General features: G+C 34.1%; 1 protein-coding gene across 1 annotated transcript; it reads left to right on the forward strand.

Moving 5' to 3' along the window:
* Positions 1–1444: 1444 nt before the first annotated feature.
* Positions 1445–5754, forward strand: LOC107789678 (uncharacterized). Its single transcript, XM_016611536.2, has 5 exons — positions 1445–1996; positions 2239–2309; positions 3507–3612; positions 4762–4894; positions 5455–5754. Exons 1-5 carry the CDS (start codon positions 1917–1919, stop codon positions 5608–5610), a joined length of 546 nt encoding a protein of 181 aa, XP_016467022.1. The 5' UTR covers positions 1445–1916; the 3' UTR covers positions 5611–5754.
* Positions 5755–19510: the final 13756 nt, after the last annotated feature.

Raw genomic sequence — 19510 nt, forward strand, 5'->3', positions numbered from 1 at the left:
CATAAAATTAACGGAGAAGGGCCTAAAATGCCCCTTTACTATATGAAATAGGACAAACTAATCCTCCGTTAAAAGTTAGTCTCTATTCTGCCCTTGCCGTTAACAAATGGGCTCGTATATGCCCTCCATCACTAACGGGAGACTCATAAAGCCATGTGGAATATATATGAGGGCAAGTTAGATCTGGTTTGAATTGTATAGGGGCATATATGAGTCAGTTATAATAGTTATTTCTCAAACACTTCACAACCCCATATCAGTTTACTTCGACACCTATTTGACAACACCAAACTAATTATCACAGCAAATAAGCTAAGTCATAGACACACGCATTCAGATGAACGACAATGACTTCATTAAATCCTAGCAGCTCAAAGGGGTCGAATTATAACAAAAGACAACAAAAGACAATGTCAGAATATTCTAGTAGCTCAAAGGGGTCGAATAGGAGGTGTCATTACGGACTTACTGCCAATTATTTCATGGCATGTATACCTTTAAATGCTGGGAGAAGGTTTTTCAAGTGCCTGAAGCATGAGGTAAGAATTTTTTTTGATAGGTTCTTTTAATTATTCCGATTTGTTTGTAATTTTATTTTATTTATTTTTGGTTTTTCGGATGAAAAAATATTCCTATTGGGAATGACAAGATGAAGAGCTTCCTCGTAGAGTTTTAGATCTCACATGCAGTTTAAAGAAGGAAAAGGAAGCTCTAATCCGTGAAAGAAATGCTCTCTAAAGGAAAATTTGATCTTGAGAATGTTATGATGCTCGTCGATCATGGAAGAATATAAGCCTTGGAATTGGAAAGAAATGTCCTAATGAAGAAAGTGACCGATTTAGAGTACTCAGTTGTGCTTGATGCTAAATTTCGGAAGAAAATGTAGATTTTCATGTGTGTGATATTGGGATGTCTTGTTATGTTCTCTGGATCAGTGAAAAATGATATGTAATGTTAGTGCTATTGTGGCTTACTTATTGTTTTTTATTATGCAATGAAGCTTTATGTTTTTGTACAAGGATTTAATGAAGTCATTGCCGTTTATTTGAATGTTTGTGTCTATGACTTAGTTTATTTGCTGTGATAATTAGTTTGGTGTTGTCAAATTGGTGTCTAACTAAACTGATATGGAGTTCTAAAGTGTTTGAGAAATGACTATTATAACTGACTCATATATGTCCCTATACAATTCGAACTAGGTCTAATTTGCCCTCACATATATTCTATGTGGCTCTATAAGTCTCCCGTTAGTAATGGAAGGCATATACGATCCCATTTGTTGACGACAAAGGCAGAATAGAGACCGACTTTTAATGGAGGACTAACCTGTCCTATTTCATATAGTAAAAGGGTATTTTAGGCCCTTTTCCGTAAAATTAAACACAAGTTTTATAAAGAGCCAAAAAACTATTTGTCTTCCCTGTATTAGATTTTCTTCATCTGTCACTTTCGTCTTACCGTCCATCTCATTCTCATCCAAAAAAACAAAAGAGAGATATTTTTAAACACTCGTCTTCGTAACAAAGACCAAATTACGACGTCGTTTGATCCCCTTTTTTTGATTCCTTGGACATCCCTCTCTCTGCTCAATCAAGAACCTCAATTCCCATCAGTAGAAGTAAAGACTTTTGTGAAGCTATTGATGGCGTGTACCTCTATTTAATTCTCTTCGAAACGCTCAAAATTTCCAGAAGATAAGAATATCACAAATTTAAAATCCAGGCTAAGTTATTAATTTAATTTCTAATCATTTTTCAACAAAACGTGCATGATCCACCAACCCACTGAGCTGAAATTCATGCCTCGGTTACCCATAAATCAATTATTTTACTTCTTATAACTGTATTTGTGGATTTGGGTTCTTGTTAAAGTCCGATAATTGAAAGCTGAAAGCAAAGAAAAAGAGAGGACACAAGATGATGAATCAGATTGGAGGGAAAATTTGTTCCTGGACACGGACGAAGATCGTTGATCCTCTTTTTCAAATCCTCCAAAGGTAGCTATATTTACCCTTTTACCCTTCTTTTTGTTAGAGTATGTAAAAATATGTACGTGTGAAATGAAATGATTATTCCAGCAGGAAAATTGCATTCTTCTTTAGATAAATAATTGGGGTTTTTGGAGTTTTTGAAGTCAGTATCTGAATACTAATATTCTAATAATTTCTTAATGGAAAGATGACAAAGTAAGAAGCTTTACTGATATGCACAATGAATGGTTTTCTTGATTTGTTTCAAGGGGAGCAGAGCCGAAGCAATTGGCATTCTCTGCGGCTCTTGGAATTACATTGGGGGTATTTCCCATTTGTGGTATGTTCTGTTAAGCTGGAATTAGTCCTTATTATCCTTGTTTTATGTAAATTTCTGTTTGTATGAAAGCATTCCTTGTTTACTGCCTTAAGCTTGTGGTGTATTCTCTGACTATGCATTCCAAATTCTTCGACTCGACTCCTAGGAGGTAATTTCATGACAAATAGAAGGTTATCTTTAACTGTAATTCAATTCCTTTCTTAATGTGTTGAGAGAACTATAGAATTGCTAGGGGATGATAATGGTAAAAGAATTAATAATAAGATGTATCGGCGAAGTTTCTTTTACTGAATTTGAAATGGATTAAACCGTGCAATATCAAAATGCTAATGAAATGCTATATTGAGATGGTATTGAAATGATTTAAGAAGGAATTTTGGGATGTATAAATGGATCTGTCGATAGGAGAAGAATAAATGATGTGCTTGTACATATTACAACTTATAGAACTTCTACACTGAGATTTGGAATCAATGGTCCTGTGAATTGGTCAGCAATTGATTAATTGCCATTAGTGTCAGTTTAGGAGCTTCACCCCATAAGAATACGTTTGAATATCTTCCTTGACAGAGTTTTTATTCAACATGCTGTGGAACTATTATTCCTGTCTGGAGTAAGCAAAGCCAACTTCCATACTTATTTCTTTGGTATCACATTGGTTCACTGTATATCATCATTTAAGAAGCTTATTTGTAAATTCATCATTTTACTTTTTCATGATTAAAAAAGGGTAGCCCGGTGCACTAAGCTTCCGCTATGCGCGGGGTCTGGGGAAGGGCTGGACCACATGGGTCTATAATACACAACCTTACCCTGCATTTCTGCAAGAGGTTGTTTCCATGGCTTGAACCCGTGACCTCCTGGTCACATGGTAACAACTTTACCAGTTACGCAAAGGCCCCCTTCTACTTTTTCATGATTATATGATGAAAAATTACGTCATCAATTGATAGAAATATCTAAGTTTTCTTTTCTTAAGAAGTTAACACAAATATGTATTACAAAAGGCAAAACTGTTCAATATCTTACTCTGTGTGTGTATGATGATGAAGGTGAGGTATTAATTAACAGACTACATGTAAGTTGATCCTGTTCAATTTCCACTTTAATTTCTTCATTACTGGCTAGAAATATTGAGTGAACTGATTTCTGCCTTGAAATTATTGAATTGTGCTAATCAAATGTTTTTCTCAACAGGTGTTACTGTGTTCCTATGTGCGATCGCTATTGCATTATTTGGATCCTTTTGTAACGCTCCAACTGTGTTGTTGGCTAACTTCATTGCTACTCCAATTGAGTTGAGGTGCTTAACAGTGGTTCTTTATAAGATCAATTGCTTGATCTTTTGCTATTGCTACAAGTCTATTTCTTCTCCCCAAAGACCATTTTCCCTGCCCCCTTACCTGGTCCAAGATCTCTTTGATGGCTAGGCATCTATGCTATAAAATAGAGGATTTGTTTAATATTTATTTCTGCGATAAAGTGTTGCACATGCTTCTTGTCACCAATCTTTATGCTAGGATCCCTAGAACAAATTCTGTGGGTTGTGAGAAATAGGGAACAAAATGAGGATGTGGCATCATGTTATGCTTTTGGTGATTAGCATCAATTTTATGCTTTTTTAAATCTATGAGCCTGCAGGAGTTAAAGTTTCTTCAATTGCAGAAGGCCCACATTTGGACATAGTATATGTGGATATCTGTTTCCTGTTTATAGTTAAGCTTAAGCCGTGACAAAAAGAAACTCCCTCCCTCTCTCTCTCTCTCTCTCTCTCTCTCTCTCTCTGTGTGTGTGTGTGTGTGTGTATGTGTCAAAAAGAAACTCCCTCTCTCTCTCTCTCTATGTATGTGTGTGTGTTTGTGTGTGGGGATTCTTATGTTCAAACTGTATTGTGAGTAAGCTTCAAAAATTTGTGATTTCGTTTCGTTTCATTTGCAGTCCCATGATTTGCAATAATACAACTTTGTCTATGCATGTAAATGTCCTCCTCCTGGCTTCAGGAATCATTGCGTATTTTCAGCTTTGGTATAGTACTTGACATGGAAATGAAGAGAAAAAAAATTAAATAGGTAATGAAGAAGCTATGCCTCTGGCGAAAGATGTGCAACCAAACAGAACACTTATGATATTGAGGATTCATACAGCCGGCACCAACTAGCTTGGGATTGAGGCATTGTTGTTGTTGTTGTTGGGGTATTGACTGTTGGGCATGAATTTTCTGCATCATTACATTTTAGGGGTAACACTAATTTGTTGTTCCCAAGGGTTTAATGTGATATTTTCTTCGACGGTAAACTGTAATCCGCCACTCTTTAATTTAAGCTATATTTCATCAGGTTTTCCATTGTCTCAGCAAACTTGTGATTTCAGTTACATATTTTCTTTAGTACTTAACCTGTGCAAGATATGCATGCTTAAGTCCTCATTTTAGTGCTGTGCTTACATTTTGTAGTCTGGTGATTCCATTCCTACGTTTGGGTGAGTTTGTCACTGGTGGATCTCATTTTCCTTTGACATCTGATGCACTAAAGAAGGTCTTCACCGGTGAGGCTTCACGAGAAGTCCTGCTCAGCATTCTCCATGCTGTAAGTAAAGAAGTTTTCGCATCCAAGCATCTCGTCCTTCTTTTCTTTCTTTTATCAGTATCATCTTCTTGATTGTTAAACAAAAAATTGAGTTTGAGTCTTGTCTGGAACAGCCGGCTTCTTTATCTCATTTATACTACAGCCTGCTAAGTACCAAAAGAAGAGGAAAGTCATATTTCAGTTGTCCATTCTTTTTGGTCAAATTGGATAACTGTGTTGTTCTTTAAAGCTCTGTAAAGCATAACTATCCATTTCATTAATCAGTTATTCATGCATACTTATCAAAGGGTCAAAATGGGAGCCTTGGGGCAACGGTAAAGTGTTCTCTTTGTGACCTATAGGTCACAGTTCGAGCCGTAAAAAAAGCAACCACTTGCATTAAGGTAGGCTGTATATATCACACCCTTGCAGTGCGGTCCTTCCCCGGACCTTGCGTGAACGCGGGATGCCCCTTTTTTTTAAGAATGGGTCACTTATACTTGTAATGTATGGATGTGTGAAGTATGTGTTTATAACTATGACTGATTTTTAGCACTGGACTTTTGGACAACTTTTTGCAGCTGTTGGGGTGGCTTGTTGCTGTACCATTCATCCTAGCTGGACTTTATGTAGTATTTTTGCCATGTTTTACGATCTTGGTTCGTAAGTTCAGTACCGGTCCTCCAAGCCCCAAGAGGCCCCTTATAGACGTCAAGGTTAAAACGAGGGATGTATGATTTTTACATTGTACTAAATGTGTAAGTTTCTGCTAATACTACTTGTAAATTGAACTTAAAAGGGAGTCTGGTATTTCTGTATATGTATTAAGTTCAACATTTCCCCATCTAAGTTCCTCAATTGCCAAAGTCTATTCACCTCCACTGTCATCTCTTTCTTCTCACACAAAAGAATTGTCATTGAATTCTGCTCTTTTAGTCCCTTCACTTGCAGCTTTTACAAATTCAATGTGTTGTAGACTTCGAATGCATTTGTCTTGTAGAAATGAAACCAAGTAGCCACTCTAAAGGGTTGTTATTTAGGAATTAGCCCGTGCGTTCTGAATTTCAATTTTTCAAGACAAAATATTCTAAATTGTCTTGAAATTAAAAAATATTAAGTTTTTTAGTCTAAAAAAATATTCTAAAAATATTCTAAATTGTCTTGAAATTAAGTTTTTTAGTCTAAATAGCATTCTTGAGTCTGTCTTTCATGTGTTTTTGCGGGCAGTGTCTCTCTGTCCTCCACGGTAGGGGTAAGGCTGCGTACATTCTATCCCTTCCAGACCCTACTTGTGGGATTGCACTGAGTTGTTGTTGTTGTATGCGGGCAGTGTATACTCTTCTGGAAGAGTGAGTTCGGTTGGGAGGAACTACACCAAAAATGCTTAATTTTGGGGAATTTTACGGAAATGTCCAAAATAAGTCCTAATTTATCAACTTCTAGCCATTAATCATAGACTTATCAAAATTAGCCAAGCACATACAATTTTTTTTTTAAAAAAACCCAAATAAATAAATTAATTGATCGTTAAATATGTTTAGGTAGGAGTCATGAATACCATATTGAAAATTGCCAGTTACCAGGAAATATAAATACAATTTCTCCTCCTACTATTTTCGAACACAACGTTGATCATCGTTATGTTATACTGCAAAATAAGTAATAAACCAAAAAAAAAAAAAAAATTGGCATCAAAAGAGTATGAAAAAAGAAATATGTGGGAAATGCAATATGATGCAGAAATGCAATATAGAACCTTCAACGTTATGTCGTATAATTATAATTATAAAACTAATTTTGCAAGTTCGGTTGAGATAGGAGAGATTAAAAAATATAATGTGCATATGTATAAAACTAAAGTTGTATCACTAACATAAATCTTTTTCTTAGAGCTGCCTTCTCATAGTTGTTCTTATTATGTACATGTCAAATACAGAATGTTCAATTTTATGATGTATACTTATAACTATTATTATCATCATTCTTTCATTTTAAGAAAAATGTTCATTGCATGTAATTCTTTTTCAATATTTAATACTTGTTGTCAATACCCAAGAACCTCATTGGTGGAAATGGAGGGTTCGGATTGCAAGCATAATTAATTTTTTCTTGATGTAAAGAAAAAAATTAAATAATTAATTAAGAAAATGAATAATAATTTGCATTATCATTTACTTAAATAGGAAGATATATTGTGTTATATTGAAAAAAACTAATATCACAACTTACGTGATTCCCACGTGGTTTTTCCTAGTAAGGTTTTAATGAGGCACATTATCTTTTAATGAACATCCAAGGGGGAGTGTTATAAATATATTATATTATGGATGTTCATTTAGTACTCTGTTGTAAATAAGCTTCCTGAAGAAGCTTATCCATATGGGACTCCACCGTAAATATGTTTATCTATTTAGTACTATATTGGAAATAAGCTTCCTGAAGAAGCTTATCACTTCGGTACCCGGTTATGGATAAACATTACCCCCAGTAGAAGTTTATCCATACCGGGTATAATAAGCTTATCTTTTCAGTACCCAGTTATGGATAAACATTACCCCCGGTAGAAGATTATCCATACCGGGTATAATAAACTTATCTTTTCAGTACCCAGTTATGGATAAACATTACCCTCGGTAGAAGATTATCCATATCTGGTACAGCAGCAGCTTACACAGCAGCTTGTAGCAGCTTACACAACCAGCTTGTAGTAGCAGCTTACACAGCAGCTTATAGTAGTTTACACTGCAGCTTGTAGTAGCAGCTTACACAACAGCTTGTAGTAGCAGCTTCCTTTCTTCTATAAATAGAAGAGATTTCAGTTCATTATGGACATCAGTTTGAGTTCGAATAATATATCAGTTTCTCTCTATACTTGTCTTTACTTTACAGTCTTTATTTTATAACACGTTATCAGCACGAGACTCTGACATCTCGAGCAAATACTTTGAAAGTATTAGAGGTAAGAACTTTCTTTTCCTAAATAATGTCAAATCTTTCTAAACTTGAATTTGTAGCCCTGGATATATCGGGCAAAAGCTACATGTCTTGGGTGCTTGATGCTGAAATTCATCTTGATGCGATGGGTCTGGCAGACACCATCAAGGATAAAAATCAGGCATCAAACCAAGACCGTGCCAAAGCAATGATATTCCTACGCCATCACCTTTACGAGGGCCTGAAAATGGAATATCTCACTATTAAAGATCCAGTCATACTGTGGAATAATTTGAAAGATAGATATGACCACCTGAAGATGGTCGTTCTTCCACAGGCACGTTATGATTGGACTCATCTAAGGCTACAAGATTTTAAATCTATCAGTGAGTATAATTCTGCTATGTTCAGAATTATTTCCCAATTAAAATTATGTGGTGATAATATTACTGATCATGATATGTTGGAGAAAACTTTCACCACTTTTCATGCCTCGAATATGCTCCTACAGCAGCAATATCGAGAGATGGGATTTAAAAAGTATTCTGAACTTATCTCACATCTTCTTATAGCAGAGCAACATAATGGGCTATTAATGAAAAATCATGAAAGCCGACCTATTGGTTCTTGTCCATTCCCTGAAGTGAATGAGACGAACTTCCACCAAGCTAAACGTGGAAGAGGTCGTGGCCCCAGTCGTGGTCATGGCCGTGGTCGGGGAAGAAACCCCAATCATGGTAATAATAATGCACCAAAGAAGCCTCCTCACCACCAGCAGTGGAAAAGGAAGGAACAAAAGCATGAAGCGGTGCAAGCGCCAAATGTAGAAAATGCATGCTATAGATGTGGAGGAAAAGGGCACTGGTCACGTACTTGTCGTACGCCAAAGCATCAAGCCTCCCTGAAGAAGACAGAGAAAAATGCTGAAGCAAATTTTATTTCTGAAGATAATTTAGACTTCATGCATTTGGATGTAGCTGATTACTTTGCACTCCCAGAAGGAGAAATAAGTCATGTAATCGGAGGTGAATCTGTAGAAATGTAAATATTTTAATTTTTGTTGTTTGTAATAGATAGTATGGTTATGTAATTGTTGTACATAAATAAAAGTTATGCTTTGATAATGATGTTTACTATAATATATTTTATTTATGTTATTTTGAAGAATATGGATAACCCTCAAATTATGTTTGGATCAAAGACAAATCATGAAGATATGTGTGTTATTGATAGTGGAACAACTCATGCCATATTCAACGATCAGAAATACTTTTCTTATTTGCATAAGGAAAAAGCAAATGTTTCAACAATTTCTGGTAATATAAGTTTGATTGAAGGCTCCGGAAGAGCCATAATATTTCTGTCTAAGGGAACAAAACTTATTATAGACAATGCATTGTTCTCCTCCAAGTCTCGAAGAAACTTGTTGAGTTTTATAAATATCCGCCGAAATGGGTATCATGTAGAGACAATAGATGAAATGAACAGGGAATATTTTTGTATTACAAAGAATATTTCTGGCCAGAAATGCATTGTAGAAAAGTTACCAACTTTATCTTCTGGCTTATACTATTCAAAAATTAGTACAATTGAAGCACACTCTATCGTAAACCAGAAGTTTACGGATTCAAATACTTTTGTGCTTTGGCATGACCGTTTGGGACATCTCGGATCAATAATCATTAGACGAATTACTGAAAATTCGAGTGAACATCCATTAAAGAACTTGAAGATTCTTACAAATGACGAATTTTCTTGTGATGCTTATTATCAAGGAAAAATGATCACTAGACCATCACCGATGAAGGTTGGTATTGAATCCCCTGCCTTTTTAGAGCGTATACATGAGGATATATGTGGACCTATTCACCCACCAAGTGGGTTGTTTAGATATTTTATGGTCATAATAGATGCATCTTCAAGATGGTCTCATGTGTGCCTACTATCATCTCGCAACCTGGCATTTGCAAAGCTATTAGCCCAAATAATTCGATTAAGGGCACAATTCCCAGATTATCCTATAAAGACCATTCGCCTTGATAATGCTGGAGAATTCTCATCTCAAGCTTTTGATGATTATTGTCTATCAGTTGGGATAAAAGTTGAACATCCTATAGCTTATGTTCATACTCAAAATGGCCTTGCAGAGTCATTTATTAAATACCTATAATTGATAGCAAGACCGCTACTTATGAAAACAAAATTGCCCACTACTGTTTGGGGTCATGCTATCTTGCATGCAGCATCACTTATCCGTCTCAGACCGACACATTATAATAAATATTCTCCGTCACAATTAGTTTTTGGTCATGAACCAAATATTGCCCATCTACGAATTTTCGGATGTGCTGTATATGTGCCAGTAGCACCACCACAACGTAGTAAGATGGGACCACAGAGAAGGATAGGAATATATGTTGGGTTTGAATCACCCTCTATTATTCGCTATCTTGAACCATTGACATGAGATTTATTTACTGCTCGATTTGCAGATTGTCGGTTTGATGAAACAAATTTCCCACAATTAGGGGGAGAGAAAAAGGAAATCAAAAGAGAAATTGTGTGGAAAGTTTCATCATTATCTCACTTTGATCCCCGTACACCTATATGTAATCAGGAGGTCCAGAAGATCATCCATTTACAGAATATAGCAAATCAAATGCCAAACGCATTTACTGATTTGAAAAGGATAACTAAGTCACATATCCTAGCAGAGAATGTGCCTATCCGAATTGATGTCCCAGTAGGACCATCTACTAGCATGAGAGCTAGTGAACCTAAAGCACGCCTGAAGCGTGGTAGGCCTTTGGGTTCTAAGGATCGAAATCCTCGAAAAAGAAAATCGACAAATGATCAAAACGATACTATGAAGGGATCTCCTGAAGAGACCCAAAATCTGATTAGTTCTGAGATTCCTGAAGATTGTGAGTGAGGAACTTTTAATAAGTTCTAACGGTGATGGGATTAATTTAAATCGATTTGAAATAGTGGTGGATAATATTTTTGCATATAATGTTGCACTTAATATTATGCAAGATAGTGAAGATCTTGAACCTCGGTTTGTCGAAGAATGTCGACAAAGATCTGATTGGCCAAAATGGCAAGAGGCAATTCAATCGGAATTGAAGTCACTTGCTAAAAGAGAGGTCTTTGGACCAGTAGTCCAAATACCTGTTGGTATAAAACCAGTTGGTTATAAATGGGTTTTTGTGCGAAAAAGGAATGATAAAAATGAAGTTGAAAGATACAAAGCTCGCCTTGTTGCACAAGGATTCTCACAACGACCTGAAGTCGATTTTGATGAAACATATTCACCTGTTATAATTCCATAACATTTCGATATCTCATCAGTTTAGTACTACATGAAAAGCTTGAAATACATCTAATGGATGTAGTTACAGTTTATCTGTACGGTTCACTTGATAATGAAATTTATATGAAAATTCCTGAAGGATTTAAAATGCCTGAAGAAAAATCTCAGGAAATGTATTCAATCAGATTACAAAGATCTTTGTACGGTTTAAAGCAATCTGGGCGCATGTGGTATAATCGCCTTAGTGAATGTTTGCTGAAAGAAGGTTACATAAATGATGTTATTTGTCCATGTATTTTTATAAAGAAAATGGCATAAGAATTTGTTATACTTGCTGTTTATGTTGATGACATAAATCTTGTTGGAACTCCAGAAGAGCTTCAAAAGGCAATTGAATATCTTAAGAAAGAATTTGAGATGAAAGATCTTGGAAAGACAAAACTTTGTCTTGGTCTGCAAATTGAACATTTAGCAGACGGGATCTTTATCCATCAATCTGCCTATACAGAAAGGGTCTTAAAACGCTTTTACATGGACAAAGCGCACCCATTGAGTACACCAATGGTTGTTCGATCACTTGAAGTGAATAAGGATTTGTTCCGACCTCCAGAAGAGGACGAGGAACTTCTTGGTCCCGAAATACCCTATCTCAGTGCAATTGGTGCACTAGTGTATCTTACTAATGCTACAAGACCTGACATAGCATTTTCTGTTAATTTACTAGCAAGATATAGTTCTTCTCCTACACAGAGACATTGTAACAGGATTAAGCATATATTGCGATATTTAAAGGGAACTCTTGATATGGGTTTGTTTTATGCTAACAAAGATAGTGCAGACCTTGTTGGTTATGCAGATGCATGTTATTTATCTGATCCCCATAAAGCTCGATCTCAAACCGGCTACGTATTTACATATGGAGGTACTATCATATCATGGCGCTCCACAAAGCAATCTATTGTTGCTACTTCTTCAAATCACGCTGAGATAATAGCTATTCATGAAGCAAGTAGGGAATGCGTATGGTTGAGATCAATAATTCATTTTATTCGAGAAAAATATGGTTAGGAATGTGAGAAAAGACCCACAATTTTATACGAAGACAATGCTGCATACATAGCCCAATTGAAGGGAGGATTTATAAAAGGAGATAGAACGAAGCACATTTCACCAAAATTATTCTACACACACGATCTTCAGAAAAGTGGTGACATTGATGTGCAACAAATCCGTTCAAGTAATAATCCAGCAGATTTATTCACTAAATCTTTGCCAACTTCAACTTTTGAGAAGATGGTATACAAGATTGGAATGCGGAGACTCAAATATTTGAAACAAGGTTTTCATCAGGGGAGTAAAATACGCGATGCACTCTTTTTCCCTTACTAAGGTTTTTCCCATGGGGTTTTCCTTATAAGGTCTTTAATGAGGCACCTAGCAATGCGTCTTACTAAATATGTGTACTCTTTTCCTTCACTGGGATTTTTTTCCCACGTGGTTTTTCCTAGTAAGGTTTTAATGAGACACATTATCTTTTAATGAACATCCAAGGGGAGTGTTATAAATATATTATATTATGGATGTTCATTTAGTACCTCTGTTGTAAATAAGCTTCCTGAAGAAGCTTATCCATATGAGACTCCACCGTAAATATGTTTATCTATTTAGTACTATATTGGAAATAAGCTTCCTGAAGAAGCTTATCACTTCGGTACCCGGTTATGGATAAACATTACCCCCAGTAGAAGTTTATCCATACTGGGTATAATAAGCTTATCTTTTCAGTACCCAGTTATGGATAAACATTACCCCCGGTAGAAGATTATCCATACCAGGTATAGATAAGCCAGTTATGGATAAACATTACCCTCGGTAGAAGATTATCCATATCTGGTACAGCAGCAGCTTACACAGCAGCTTACACAACAGCTTGTAGTAGCAGCTTACACAGCAACTTATAGTAGCTTACACTGCAGCTTGTAGTAGCAGCTTACACAGCAACTTGTAGTAGCAGCTTACAGAGCAACTTCCTTTCTTCTATAAATAGAAGAGATTTCAGTTCATTATGGACATCAGTTTGAGTTCGAATAATATATCAGTTTCTCTCTATACTTGTCTTTACTTTACAGTCTTTATTTTATAACACTTAAGAAAAAGTAGATAAAAAACATACAATAAGTCTCTCTCTGAGCGAATCAAACTGAAAAAAAAAAAAAAAAAAGTAGATCAAGATCTCAAAAGAGGAAAAATAAAAGAGAAATAAGAACTTACAACTTGCTTAAGAGAAAGTACTTACATAATATTAACCCACTATGCTTATTTGGATTATGTTACCTGATAGTAGGCAACACAAATGAACACCATTAAATTAGTGAAGATTTTACAATATTCAGATTTTTTTTAAATATTTATGCCATAACGCAATGTATTTTATACCTGAGGAACAACAGGAGCAACAACTGAACTAAACATTAAGGGAAAAAAAATTAAGATATTATACTAAGGAAAACTCAAAATGAATAAAATGTAAGTATTCATAAGCTTATGTACCTATAATATTAGTTAGTAGTATAAAACAAAAAGGAGCGTGGCAGTGGATTCCCTCGTTCTTTTTCCTTTCCCATGCCTGTTAGTTGCTTTCTCTGCCTATTCCTATCTAATATCTAAAGTGAGAAAACTTATGTTTTAGAGATACTCACATTTCAAGATATGTGAAAAGCAAAATTTATTGAAAATCATTAGTTAGTGGAGTGAATTGGTGGAAAAGGGAATATGAATAGATTAGATAATGAAATTGTGCTTTAATTAGTTAAATGAAACGTTAGAACAATAAATAGTATTAGATTAGTAGATGAATCAGTGCTTGCAATTTATGAAACGGTGGAGTAATAATTATTAGACTTTAATTTTTACAATAGCATAAATAAGGAAAAAGCAACAAAAAAAGGAGAAAAAAGATAAATACAAAGCCTAGCATTTGAGACATGCCACATCACCTTTTTCATTTCCACAATTATATATATATATATATTTAACTTTATAATAAATTCTCTCTTTTTTCTTTTTTCTTTTACTGATAGTACCATTAAGCTCTTGAAGAAATTCTCAAGTTGAAGTCAATTTATGTCTTGAATTACTCAGGAATTTTAGTAGTTTAAATTTGACAAAATGAGTTAGGGCGTGTTTGTTATGGTATGAAGGGATCAAGAAAAAAAAAAAGAACTTTTCCCCCAATAAATATAAGTTACTCGCTATCAGATTAAATTACACCATTAAATTATAAGAAATCAAATGTTGAAACTAGGGGAGTACATGGGTCGGGTTGGTTCAGATTTTTCAATTACCAAACAAAACTAATGATGTCGAGTTTTTAAATTTATTAACCAAACCCACAAAGTCGGTTTTTTCAATTTCGATTTTCTCGGGTTTTCGTGTTTTTTTCGGTAAAATCTTCATAACATAAAATATGTAACTTGTGCTCCAAGTATTTCTTTAGTCCTAATAAGATACAACTATATAATGTATTTTTCAAGAAAATAACACAATAATATGAGATAAGTCATAGCATTATACTAAAATATTCAATAACAAAGATAATAAAATTGCATAAAGCAAATATTGCTAATTAATAAGTCATAATAAAAATTAACATAATCTAAAAATACTATATAATTTTAGTATAGCTAATTGGTACTATTAATTACATAACTAAGCAATAAAGAAAAAAGAAAAATTAATTATACATTTTTATTATAAACCAATGTAAAATTAAAAATAGATATCCAACACTATCGTCAGTTCTAATGATTGAATTGAATTTCTTTTGTTGGCATTACTGCATTAGTATTGTTTTAAACTTTGTTTGAGTTACTACATTTGTGGGCTATAAAATTTATTTACCATTCAAGAATGTTAAGTCTAAACTTGAAATAATACGTTAAAAGATAAAACTGTAAAAAAATTTAAGAAATATTTATAAATTACATTACAATAAATATTTATATGTATAAAATAGTTTTAAAAATGATATAAATGTACTATCAGGTTGGTTTGGTTTGACTTTTTTTTAGTTAAAACCAAACCAAACCAATTATGTTCGGGTTTTATTTTTCCAACACCAAACCAAATTCGATTTTTTTTTTTCTGATTTGATTCGAATTTTGAGTTTGATGCAATTTATCGATTTTCTTTATACACTCCTAGTTAAAACTTTAATTGCCGATACAAATTACTAACTCATATTCGGACAAAGTTAAGTAAACAAAATCGACTTATTATTTCAAGTTTGGTTGAGAACTTCACCGATTGAGATGCAAAAACTCGACTTTGTATGTTTTGAAAAAAATAAAAAAGGTTTTTAAAATAATCGTGGATGAATATGTGCTGCTCACGAAAGCAACTTTATTTTATTGCAATTTGGAATAATTAACATATCCAAGAATTCAAATTAACAATAATTATATTGTTATATGCTATAAAGGCTGCCCAAACTTGACATTTAATGTTTATCTCAATCGAAGAAGAACCATAACACCATTATACAACCCCTTCATTCATATAAAAAATTTACTCCTAATAAAATTTACCACTAATTTATATATATCAATTAAAAATAGTGGAGAGTGTGACATGGCGCGACTTAGGATTACTGAGGACATGACCCTTGATAGGGAATTATGGAGGTCGAGCATTAAGGTTGTAGGTTAGGGGAGAGTGTGAATATTTCTACAGCACAAGTGAGGGAGACTATCTAGTTAGGAGTTAGACTAGGAATGTCAGTGATCGTCTATTGATGCAGGGCTTTACCTTCTAGTTGTACTATACCAGCCATCTATTACGTATTTCGTATTTCGTATCCTGTATTTCATATTTCATATCTCTTATATATTGTTGTTATTTTTATTACGCATTTTTATGGTACTAATACATCATCTCCTATTGTTTTTTTGAGCCGAGGGTCTCCTGGAAACAGCCTCTCTACCCTTCAGGGTAGGGGTAAGGTCTGCGTACATATTACCCTCCCCAGACCCCACTTGTGGGATTATACTGGGTCGTTGTTGTTGTTGTTGTTGTATCAATTAAAAATAGTAAAGATAAATATTTCCGTCTAATTTCATGGAGAGATTAACATGTTTACTATCATTAGACACAACTTTTTTTTTGGTTTCCCATCTGATGTCCGGTATCTGTATTAGAGCTCGACTATATCCGAATTCACGCCGCGTAAGGTTCCATTCTGGAAAAAGCGCTCCCTATCAAGGAATTTTTCATATTCAAGGCTCGAACCCGAGTCCTGTAATTAAAGGAAGAGCAGCTATATCCGCTGCACCACATTATTTAGTGGTACTTTAATTAAACTTTTTTTGATAAACATTGAGAAATATTACAAAGTTGCAATGACTTCAACATTTCTTTGTTTAGCATGTTGGGCACGTGCTTGCACGAGCCTACCTCTGCTTAGTACGTGCGCTGATACACGCACGACAGAAAATATTAAGGATGAAGAAATACTTAACACTCCACTACCATCCTTGTTGGTCATGATCTTTAGATAAACGTTATGTAGTTTTAAGGTCTTCTGTCGTGTTTATCCTTCGATATTTTTTTAATATATGCTAAGAGTAAAAAAGAGACAACATCAATAAAATAAATAGAATTCTAGTAACTACCTAGTACGTACATATATGGTATTTTAGATTTGGGTTCATATATAATCATTAATTATATGTTGAATATTTTAGAAACTTATTCTGTTTTGTTCTTAATTCTTGTTGGGGAAATTCCAACCCCAGAAGGCAAAATTCAAAAGGACAAGAACAAGTTATATGCCTCCCCAAACCAAGGAGAGGCAAATTTGGAAAGGACAAGAATGATTTATATGCATTGGCTGTTGTTGTGATAATTTATTTTGTATCTTTTTATTCTTATATTCAAAGAGATTGTGCGCATAGATTTGATAAAGTCAACTAAATATGGATTAATGTGGTTTTTATTTTATTTTATAATTAAACCATATTTATCTGATTTCTTGCCAATAATATAATTCCAATGCAACGTGCTGTACTGAATTGTGAGCAACAACAAACAAGTCCTTTTCCATCACGATCACTACGTATTAACGCCCAAAATTACAACGAAAATAATTCAAATTATTTTCACCAATAATTATCTACCTATATCAATTTAGGGTGCAGTCAAAATTAGAGTTATTATGACGGTCACAATCAATCAATATAAACAACAACAACAAACCCCGCCAGTAATATCTCACAAGTGGGGTCTGGGAAAGGTAATGTGTACGCATATTTTACCTCTACCTTATGAAGATCGAGAGATTGTTTTCGATAGATACTCAGTTCAAGAACAATAAAAGGAAGCAATTACCAATTAATAGCAACAACAAAATAAAAGGCAGCGGGAGCAAATGGCAAAACATGCAATAACTAAGAACAAAGGGTCTTGACGAAAGAAACCAAACGTAATTATAATATCGTCTTAGGGTGTGTCTTATATGATGCAACTCAGTTTCCTGTAAAATATTTTCTATGAAAAAATTATTTTTTATTGTTTAGTTATCATAAAATATTTTCAAGAAAACATTTTATATCAAAATGGAGAACTATTTTGATATAGATGGAGAGAATGTGCTTTTGAACTATTTTGAAATATATATATATATATATATATATATATATATATATATATATATATATATATATAAATTTTCTGCTCTCTTGAAAAAAATTCGGAAAATATTTTTTCTGAAAATTATTAGATCTATGTTGAGTTCTCCCAAACTAAAAGTTAGTAATTAATTGAAGAAGAAAATGAGTTTTCCGTGTGATTAAAGAAAACCATCGTTTTATTAGTAATATTTAGTTTTATAATTTAAACACTATCAACAGACAAAAAAAAATGAAAAAAATAATACTAAGGTCTAAATCCCACCTAACAAACTTTCATGTTTTTCAATATTTTCACGCATCAAGTAATTTATTTCATATATGTCTTAATTGAAGATCAAATTGTAATCAATAAGGGACCCTTAATCAAATGAAACATGTGCATGAAGTTGATCCTAATTAAACAAGCTTGTTCCTAATAGTTTTTGGATAATTGACACATTATTCTCATAGTTGTTTAACTAAAAAAATTGTTTTAGAATAAATAATCGAATTTATATTTAAAAGCCACAAACAAACAGATTAATCCAAAGCGCGTATAGGAAATCGAAGTGCAGTAATGTTAAATAGAGTCTGTATTGGTAGCACTCAGGGGCGGACCCACGTGGAGTCAAGTGGGTTCATATGAACCCGCTTCATCGAAAAATAACACTGTATATATAGGTATATTTTTGCTGTTTTCAGACAAGTAAAGGTATAAATATAATTTTGAACCCACTTGAAACAAGTAAAATGTCTAGCTTGTTGATAAAGAGGGTTCAAATTTTCCACATGGTCCTGAGTTCGAAACCAGCTAGTCATATATGACCTTTTTTTTTTTTGAACCCGCTTGATAAAAATCTTGGGTCCGCCACTGAGTCTGAATGGTGAAGTGTAGAAGCATTTATAGATAATATAACTAATTATTTCAAACAGTCTTACTCAAAGACAATACGTAGTTTATAATGCCAAATATTCTCATATGATGCTCAATATACATTTCTTGAAAGATAGATAATGGAAATAGCACAAGTGTTGTGAGTAGGAAAAAATCTGAAAATTTTGTTTGAAAAACTCATTTTCGAATTTTTTTTAATAACTTGCAAAATTTTATGGACAAACACATTTTAAAAAAGAAATTATGGACAAATAGGGCCCAAGTATCCTTATTTTTTAGTTTCGTTTCATGTTCGGTACATGCTTTAGACCCAACTAATTTGGATTCGCACGGGAGAATCTCACCTACGGGTAAATCAATAAGTTGCGCCTTTATTTTCAAAACTCAAACTCAAAATATGTAGTTAAAAATAAAAATATATTTATAATCCCAGTGCAACTTTTGGCGGTTTAAGACCCTTCGGCACTGCCCAGTTAGTTTGGAGGGCGGTCATCCATACGGATGACCTGAGATCGATTCTCCCCTCACTGCCTTCTGGATTGAGCTTGTCACACAGGTGTGTGGTTTGCAGGCTATTACATAGGGAGAGGTTTATCCAGTACACACAAAGTGTTCATTCGAAGGGCAGAGGCTATGACAAAGGTCGTAGCGGCCGCGGGTTTCATCTCTTACAAAATTAAAAAAAAACTTTTGGTGGTTATGATTACTTTTTTTTGTTTCCCACCCGGTATTCAATACCCGCATTTGAACCCGATTATATATGGATTCGCGCCGTGTAAAGCCCCATTCGGGAAAAGCACTCCCTACCAAAGAATTTTCCATACTCAAAA

The sequence above is a fragment of the Nicotiana tabacum genome, chromosome 8, assembly GCF_000715075.1.
Source record: "Nicotiana tabacum cultivar K326 chromosome 8, ASM71507v2, whole genome shotgun sequence".
Classification (NCBI taxonomy): domain Eukaryota; kingdom Viridiplantae; phylum Streptophyta; class Magnoliopsida; order Solanales; family Solanaceae; genus Nicotiana; species Nicotiana tabacum.